This window comes from Centruroides sculpturatus, unplaced genomic scaffold (genome assembly GCF_000671375.1).
Source record: "Centruroides sculpturatus isolate CEXI.00-Female unplaced genomic scaffold, Cexi_2.0 scaffold269, whole genome shotgun sequence".
Taxonomy (NCBI): Eukaryota; Metazoa; Arthropoda; class Arachnida; order Scorpiones; family Buthidae; genus Centruroides; species Centruroides sculpturatus.
In genome coordinates, this window is record NW_019384601.1 from 452181 (window position 1) to 462437 (window position 10257).

At 29.4% G+C, this 10257-nt stretch overlaps 1 protein-coding gene across 1 annotated transcript; it reads left to right on the plus strand.

Annotated features, from left to right (window-relative positions):
• The first annotated feature begins 511 nt into the window (after window positions 1-511).
• Window positions 512-9020, plus strand: LOC111624991 (homeobox protein ceh-30-like). Its single transcript, XM_023368001.1, has 4 exons — window positions 512-600; window positions 8334-8546; window positions 8679-8788; window positions 8880-9020. Exons 2-4 carry the CDS (start codon window positions 8441-8443, stop codon window positions 9018-9020), a joined length of 357 nt encoding a protein of 118 aa, XP_023223769.1. The 5' UTR covers window positions 512-600; window positions 8334-8440.
• The last annotated feature ends 1237 nt before the right edge of the window (window positions 9021-10257 follow it).

Genomic DNA, 10257 nt, shown 5'->3' on the forward strand with positions numbered 1-10257 from the left:
CAATACTTAATACTTAGCTTTGTGACAAAAAACAAAGCGAACTTTTTTAAATATGTCCATTATTGGCGCAAATGATAGTATATTATGAAATAGTTTTTATAAATTTAACAGCACTACTCTATTATTCGCAAATAACGCTTAAGAAAGATTGTCTAATGGAATAATAACTATATCAGAAATATAAAATAGGCTAATTATAGTTGATTAGTTCGTGTATTAGTGTCCGTTCTGAGCACGCGCATCTTACATTCTGCCATGTTGGAACCTTTCGCACACGTGACTGTAACAGTGACAGTGAAGCGTGAACTAAGCTATGTTCGCTGTATAATTATAGGATACAATTCCAATTCTATGACACACAATGACTTCTTTGAAAATAAAAACAAATAAAAAAACAGCAAATAGTTAAGCACAAAACACGTAACAAGATACTGGACCAAATATCCGGCTTCCCGAAAACAGGCTATTTTTGAAACCGAGTAGCGTTGAATTTGGCGGGATGAAGTACAACTGTAGTTGGACGCACGGTAGTTTCCATTATGTAAGCCTACAGTACGAGTGGCGCAAGGCCAGTTCCGGTGTGACTGCTGTTGCGTACAGGTGATCCTCTCACAATTCACTGCGTATTTGTCGAAATTTATTATAATATTTATATATAACCGTATCTTAAAGGTCACATTAAATAATGATCAAACAGACCCTGCTTTAGAACTATATTAATTTGTATCTGTTAAATCAATTTCTTTCTTTACTTCCCATTGTTTATTTTAATTTTATAATTTACGTATATATTTGGCCTGTGCACAGAAATCCAGATTTTAATTATTTAAAACATAGTACCAGCGTATATTGTACCTTTCTGATCTATTAAATGCCTAAACTTGGGGAGAATGTAAGCCAACATTTGCTTTTTGAAAGTAATTCTCTCTCTCCAGAATCTATCTTTTGATTCATTTCAGTTTATATATTTATTTTTTAGAAGTTTTATAATATATAGTTCTTGTTAATATTTTCATAAGATATTTATAAAGTTTATCCTATAGAGTGAATAAGATCTTATATATAAGTTATTTAGTTGCGAAACTCCAAATTTCTATACCATTGATCCACCACCAGTTTCGATTGACATAAAACTAAACTCTCGTAGTATCTTTGTTTAGAAGATGCCAAAACAGTTCTACAATTCCTCTAAACCTGGATATTAATTTACATAAACTATCTACATAGAAAATCCAATTAATGTCATCATTAAATATGTCTCCTAAATATTTTATCTTGACCATAAATTGAATCTCTATGCTATCCATTTTATATTTAAATCCATTAATAACTTCATATGAACTTTCCATTTAATAATTTATTTCCATTGGGAGACGGAAGAGTTTCGATCATGTGACGTGACGTCAATGAAAATGGTCCATAAAAATATTTAAAGTGATTCAAGGTCATTTATGAATTTCGAAATAATCTTATTTTAAAATATATTTTGAGGTAGAGCAAGCAGACGTAATCTCATTCTCCTGTTTTTTGGCTGTCAAAAATAAATGTAGAACAGATGCGATAAGTTTAATAATAATTTATTGTTTTACATTGTATTTTAGGACTTTGGTTCGACTAAATTCCCTCGTAATTTACAAAATTAAACATATAAAACTTTATTTTTCTTTGATAAGAATCTGAGATAGTGTACCTATTTATTTTTTTAACAATTTTTAAAATGTTTTACGTGGCGAATTTCTTCGTATAGAAGATACACTTTATTATAATTACTTATGAAATATTTTTAAAAAATTAAATATAAATAAAACTAAAGTTTGTGACATATATTATTCATAATACAATTTTTTTTTTCGACACTTTTTATGTGCAAATATTCCTTTTCCACTGCAAAAATTAAAATTAAAAATTCTATTTATGCATTAAAATTATTAGTAAATTAAATTTCTAATTATGTTTTGTATTCATCTTTGAAATACTGTAATTAGAAATGATGTAAATGCCATAATAATCCTATGAAATCATTACTTCTTTTAGTCTTATCTTTTTTCTTTATTTTTTTTATAATTATAAGCACAAGTGTTGAGATGAACTCTAAATGATAAGATAAATATGATGAATGCTGTAATAAAAATTTATAAAAATAAACAGTTCATTTTATAGATTTATCTTTCTTGCGATCAGTTAAGAGGATATTTTACAAATAAAAAATAAATTTCAGATCGTATGCATTAATTGAACGCTTAATAACTAATAACTATCAATCGTCTATTTATTTACTGTAAATAAACATTTAAAAGAAAAGATTTTCTTGAATATATGAATATATAAACTGAAGTTACACTCTAAGGCTAAGAATTAATTTCGGTAAATTAGCTTCTGTTCTTAACTACTGAGGAGTAATGGCATAATTAAGAATAGTTATATCCAAGAAAGTAATTATGGAGGTTTCGAGTCCTCAATTGAAGTTTCAAAAATATGATCAGATAAATCGATTGCTGCAGAGTATTATTATAGACCTTATCTCTCTTTTGGCTCCACCGTGTCTGTCAAGTGACAATATAGCAATGTTACAAGCTGGAGAATTTAGACTGCTATGATTATCAATGAAGATTTAAATATGCCAAAAAAATTGAAATGAATTTCAGAATGGAATAAAATATTTTTAGATATTAAATTTATTTTCCGGGTTTACTTTCTAAATTATAAAGTTTTGTAAGGCATACATATCTGCTTTCAGAAAAATCAATATATCAGAATAAAACGCAAATTCTATCCATTAGTTTATGAAAAACTTGAAATTTTAATTCGTTTTTGCTCATCACTGTGATAATTCATGAATCTTTCAAACTTATCCGATAACTATAGACTCGTGAATAAACTGTGTAAATTATTGAGCAGAAATTATTTTATTCTCAATTAATTTTTGTCCAGTAATGTTCAGAAATAAATTCTAAATTTCGATATGTAAATTTTATGTAATAAAGTGTTTATAATATGTGCAAGATTAATTAATAATGATAGATAGTGGCTCAAAAATGCATTAATCCCCATCAAAATTTCTAAATTATCAGACATAAGACCCATCTGTAAGAAGAAAGTTATGCCTTTAACATTCAATAAAACTAGCTCATTAGGAAATTAGTATGGGCTAGAAAGTTTTAAGGCCTTACAAAATGCTTGATCAATTGTGACATGCTAGTTTTGGTTTGATGAAAAAACTTAATTTGATACAATGAAAATTGTAACAAGCTATTTGCTGCTTTATTGATAATGTATGGAAATTATCAATATTTCTTAACTTTTAATAAAATGCAGTATAAAAACAGTACTGTACATGAAAATTTCGTCGCATATTCGTGTTGTTTACACGAGGTTCGGTGTGCTGAGGCAAATTAGTGAGGAGCTTTGCTTTACTAACTTTTAATAGTGCAAAAACAAGAAATATCTGCAAGAATAAAACGAATTTATTAAAAATAGTTGTTAAAATATAAAACCAAATTTAGAAATATTTCTAATTTTCGATTTTATAAAGATTTTCATGAGGTATCATTAAAATTCTAAAATATTTATATGTTCACTCTCGATGCTTTCTGGGTGAAGAAAGTTGCTAAATAATAATTTTAACATTGAACAAGTATTTAAAAAATAAGCAAATTTCAAAAAATAGGCCTATATTGAGTATTATTTGTTCAATTCTTTTTGCTTTTCTTCTTCATTGTACTAGTTAACTGGGTTATTTTATCCATGACAGATTATGGCAAGTTGTTCTATAAGAGGATGTTTTAAAAAGGCCTGGAATTCCAGATGTTCGCGGATAAGTTTCAGAGGATCCACGTGATATCAAGAATACACGTTTAGTTTCTAAAAATGTATTGGGGTCATCACAATACGTTTCGTTAGAATATTACTTATTTTCAGTATTAATTGGAGACGACCCGCCACAGAAAAAAAAAGGCTACGTCCGAGGCCTGGCAAATTTGGTAGTATATTTTAGTACTTAAATCATCAATGTTGTAATTATTGGAAACATAATTGCGCCGTATGTGTTGCGTTTGCAGAATGATCATTTTCGAAGTTAAAATTGATCAAGAACTATCTCCCATCAACAGTGTGCCAAGAGACTTTCTTCACTTTCGATCTTGTCCATTGAGAGATATCTCTGCACAACAGAATTCAGTAATTCCACGCTGCTAAAGACAGGAGAGCAGTCTTCTATGTGAAGTTTTGAATTCATTGTAAAACCGTTGTAAGTTTTTATTAGTTTATTGCAGTGGTTGTTAATCAGTATTCCGCAAACCTACCTCGAGTGTTCCACGAAAGAAAAGATTTTTTAAAGTTTATATTCAAATTTATTCCCATTGCTATATTCATAGATAATTCCATGTTTCTATTTTATTCAATATATTAAAGTTTATTAGTTTATTGCTTCATTGTTTCCTGAGAATAATAAACATGAAATTGCTTATCAATTTTTGAATGTATTGATGCTAATGTCCCGTGTAATAAAAAGTATATAAATGGTGAAGGTTGAGAATCACTAGTTTATTTTTATTTATTTATTTATTTTTTACCGACTGTTTCTACATTTTAAAATGTTCATATTATTGTACCGTACATGTAAATAAATCCCGCTTCCATCACTTTTTTTTAATGGGTCTCAAAAATAAATTTTGTCTAGGGCATCTCATATCTATGGGGCAATCTCAGCTTACTTTGTCTTTATTCGAAAAATGCACAGAAAAAGTTGTCATCATTTTTTATAGCCCATGCTACGTTTGAAAATGACCAGAAAATAGTGTCTTGTTAATTACTTCTCTATATTTTTCCTCTTAATTCTTCCTTGTTTTATATGGAGGTGTGGCTACCGGCTATATTTTTAAGGCTAAGATATAACAAAAAGCTCGTTTACATTAGTCATGTTATCAAGTTTCATATTATAAGTAATTTTAATCAAGGAGATATTTAAATTGGCATCAAATAAATTAGTACGTGCTGGAATTTCAATAATAACTGAAAGTGTGAACGAATTATTAGGTACAGTACATACAGCATTACGTGAAATATGGTACAGTTATTCTATACGTTGCAAACAAAGAATAGAAAGAAAAGTGGCTATATTTGCCAGAACGGGTTTTGCTGCAACCGAAATTTTAAGTAAGATCCGTTAGATAAAGTGATTACATACATATTTGGTTCTATAGTAAAAAATTCAAATGAATGCCGTTTATTGTGTGCAATAAGACGAGTTTTAGAAAATGGAGGAAAGGTATAAGAATGATATTAGAATACGTAGACTCTTCCTTTCACATTTTTTAAGAATGTTCAAATGAATATGTGGAAATGAATGAATGAAAACTGGAAAATAAACTTTACTGGTACTTCGCATTTTCTCATGTTTAGATATAATACTGGGAACAATAATTACATGCTAAATTAGGTAATAGCTTTAGCCAGGGGATAGGGACTAGTTTTTGTGGTTTTTATATATTTTTATGTTTTAAAGTTCTTAGTATTTTGTAGTTTTATAATATTTGTTTTTAGGGACCTTTTGTTGCTCCTTATAAACATAGTTTTCTAATACTGTACGTGAATATCTACTTTACATTTTATAACAGTAGAATCAAGATATATTATTGGTGTCTCACCTTCTATTGCCTGCAGGAGAGACTAGTGAAATATTATTATATACTCGTATCAGGTGATTTTCGTGGTTTGAATTCTATGTATGTGAGCACAGCCTTGAGGAAATAAAGTTGTAAAAACTTTTTTTTCAGGAATCGAAAAAAAAGCTGTAAATAAAAAATCCAGCAACGAGTTGATTAACTTTCCTGGCAACATTTTGTGGCGCCATCTGTTAATATTTTATTTATTTTAAAACATTTTATGATAGTAAAAAAAAAACTTAATTTTGAGAGAAGGCAAGAGTTTTATAAAAAAAAAATTTAAATGCTAATAACGAGTAAAATCGTCATTAAGTCCGACCCTACCGGTGATACACACGACCCACACTATCTTCCTACCCCTTTGACCTTTAACCATCAAAATTTAATAGCAACAATCCTCCTAATACACAAACCTCCCTGCAAAATTTCAGAAATTTTCGACCAAAAGCACAGGAGTTGTTAAGCTTCAAACAGGGTGAACAAAATTGTACCCATCATACGTACTAACATTCATACAGAAAAAAATGCCAATTTTTTTTTTGTATTTCTCGACGTGGATATTTGAGTTGTATCGCTTTTAGTCGCGATGTATTTTTGAAAGTTGTAAATTATAAATAAGTGTTTACGAGCTTTAACTGTATTGGCCGCAATAGTCGATGCTTTTTTCTTCCTAGTGTTTTTTAAATACTGAATTAATAAAGTTTATAAGATTTTTAGATCTTAGCAACAGAATAACACAATAATATTAATTAAAATACAGCCGTTTAAGTAATTTGTTTTAGTTGTTATTGGTATAGAATTTTATATAGAATTGATGATCGAGTTCGTATTTAGTTAAAGTATAAAACTGGAATGCCGAAAGATAAAACAAATCGCAGAATCCATCTTTGAAGGCGAATCCGGAGACGGCTGTTTTATAAGGCTCAAAAATGGTTATTGCCAACCAAATGAGAAAAAATTTACAGCTCGATTAACACGTGGCGACTGGAGCATATGGTGAGAATGCTTTTCGTGCAAATGAAGACAGCTTTATTGACTGAAAGTATTCCTCCTATGATTATTAAATTTTATGAAGATTATTATAATTTTAAATCTAAGAACAAGAATATAGAATCACAGATGCTTTGATTAATCTTGTCTACATGATTAGTAAGCGTCAATTTGAATATGCCTAAATTGATGACTGCCTTAATCGATGACTCTTAATTAAGGTTTAAAGGTAAGACACAAAACAATGAACATCTTAAAAGTAACATCTTGGAAAAAGTAATGCAAAATGTAAAAAGAACATAAAATTTGTATAAATCAATATAATTTTTCACAAATAAGTGTAATAAATCCCACGTATTGATTGTTTTAATAAAAATTACATTTAAAAATAACAATAAAAGGAGGTCCTAGGAAAATTCATGGAAGACATTGTATAAACAAAAAAAAGGCCTATGTAGATGACGTGTTGGTAATTTGGAAGGATCACCGAAGAATTGAGGAATTTTTAAGTAACAATAAACTTTATAATTTTTATTTGCGAAACGAAACAAATTAATAATCCAGTTTTGGTTTCCACTCTTTATTATAAAATAACTTTACTAATAAGTTGATGGCTTTAATTATTTCAATTAAAATAAATATTTAAAAAGTTGTTACTGATAAAAAAAAAGACAATTGTTTCTTGCATAAGTCCTAAGAATTTTTATGACAATATACCGACGAATTAATTCCGTTTACGCGATTAATAATACACTATCCAATTGATTAGAAAATAATTGCGAATATAAACCGATTTTAGTAGTATAAGTCTTGATTATAAACTAAATAAAACAATATAATTCTTAAATTAATATAATAAATTTAGGTATTAATATCAAGAAAATATCTTAAATCTTTATTGCATTGTACCGTCTCATTATTCCTCCCTAAAACTTACTAAATTAAACTTATTTAAACATCAATAATCAGTTTAGAAGCGGTACGATTATTGAACATTCGCTTGATTTATTTTCATTTAGCTCCGGAGATCAGAATTTAATTTTGTAATGGAAAAAGTAGAATGTTTTTCTGGATGAAGCATTACAGGTTCTGAATATTAACAATGGCAATTAAATGGGAGAAGGTAAAGTACTTAAATGCGCTTTGTAGTCTCTCTGAGAGTCACAGGTTAAGATACAGTTCATAATCGAGTTTATTCAACGGGAAGGAAGTCAAATCCATCAGACTCTATTGTCAAAGCAAAGAGAAGCCGATAATCCTAAGCTGTGTTTATTCAAACAGAATTCGGATCGAGTTTGTCGAACAAAGAATGGGAATCGGGGACACCAGAACAACTCTGTTCACTATATAGATCTTTAGTCGATCGAGTGGATTAAGACTTCCCCTTACAAACAATACTCTTCACTTGGCAGCTGCTGACAGTTACCAGTATTTCAGAAATTTGATTTATCTACTGCAATTCAAAATTTATTTTCTATGCTTATTAATAAATATAAAAGGCTTTTAAAATTATTATCTAATGATTCTAATTTAGATCTATCGTGCCCGTATCCATTGGCGATAAATGTAACAATTCTTATTTTACATTCTGTATCTCGCTTAATTTTTAAAGATTGCGCTGTCACTTTTTTAATTGTTTTATATTATAACTTTTTTAAATATTTAATTTTAAATTTAAAGGGGAAAAAAAAGAAAAGAAACTCCGGATGATCGGTGCCTTCTAACCAATAGGAAACGAGAAACGAGGAGAGGTCAGAGCCGTAAAATGTTTCCCCTCCAATTGAAGAATGGTTTTAGAAAAGATGAAGACGAAAGAATGCTTTGCAGTTTCCAGTTCAACTTCGTCTTTTCTCATCAAAGATATTTTAGCAATTAATTCCAAAAATGAAACCGGTAAGTGACCAATTTTTTCGTTATAGACGATACCCGCTCCTTCTTTGAAACGTTTCGCACTTTTCTGTACTTTCAAACGGCGCTTTTGAATATTACGAAAACCTAAAGAATTTTTTCATTTCTTTTTAAAAGCGGGAATGTGTAACGAAGATTTTAAAACTGAAAAAACACAAACTGCTCCTTTTTTGAAGTGTAGAAAACCCAGAAAAGCCAGGACGTCATTCACCGACTATCAGTTACAGGTCGGTAAAATTAAAAATTTGTAATTTTGTTCGTACGGTTTATAAAATGTACACAATTAACTTAAACTGTATAATTTATTTATTTTTTCAGATATTGGAAAAAAGTTTCCATCAACAGAAATACTTAAGTGTTCAGGAAAGAATGGAATTAGCTAAAAAACTTAACTTGACAGATACACAAGTGAAGACTTGGTTTCAAAACAGAAGGTTAGGTTATTTTTATATCAAATAACTTAATATCGGGGAGGATTTTCTGCTTAATATAAACTAAAGAGAAATAGAACAGGTTGTTGTGGCTTAAATTCCAGGCAAATCAACATAACCCTTAAAAATATCTCGAGAGAATTTAAATACTTCTATCTTACGTTTATTGGCGTAAATGGGCACCAAGCCTACATTCTGCCAATCTTATCTCTATTTACAGAAATATTAAATAGTAAATTTAATAAATTTTCCATTTTCTACACCGAAACAAAGTGCTCTGGTGAAAAAGAAATCACTCATTTCTACAGTACCACCGCGAGACGACTGGCCGATATATGTAGTAAAATATCAAAAGATTTTATTATAAAATTCTGAAAACTTACCATTTTATGCCTTATCGTTATTGCTCTACATTTATTATTATTTAAAATAACTTCCAACAGTTTGGTTCGATGATTTTCAACCCGACTTTCTCGGCATTCCATAATATCGCAACAAGCTCCTGAAGATATAGCAAGATTCCGACACCCAATAACTCATTTAAATTCTTTGACTATCGGTTTTTGCACTAAAGCCAACCAATTAGGACAGAGAATTAAAATAAAGGTTAATAATCACTTGTTTGGACATTTATAATTTACGAATTCTATAAATTGCCTGTAATAGTGGTCGGCCTAGAGAATGACAATTAATGAAACTTTTTAAACAAAAAATAATAATAATAATTTATAAGACATAAATTAAAATTTTGTCATAATAACAAAGGCGGAATAAATTTCCAGACAGATTTTCAGGTATGGAGTGTCTCCTTTGCTCTTTTAACCGTTTTCGGTACAACGTACAGTACTTACTACTGTCAGCTTTAAAACCGCAAGGGCATCAGTAATGTTTAAATATTGTAAGTTTTAGTGATGTTTTTATTATAGTAGTTTACCGTAGTGTGTATTGTTATAGTCAAATAAAGCTTTATTAACATAGTTTCCCCAGTTTCACTTCGGTGGCACGCGAAGTGACCAATACTAGATAATAATAATTATATGGCACTGGTGTGTGTAGGTTGCCGACCACTGGCCTATAATGTAACTTATCTGTTCATTTAGTCGAATAAACGAAGTATTTTAAATATAAAAAGTATTTTAATTTGACTAATTACTTTCGTGACGACGAAAGTGTAGTCTACATATGTTACAGGTAAACCTTCAGAGCCAGAGTTTCCATCCTCCCAATTTTATGAATGCAAATAATCTCTATTTTCGCTAACACAC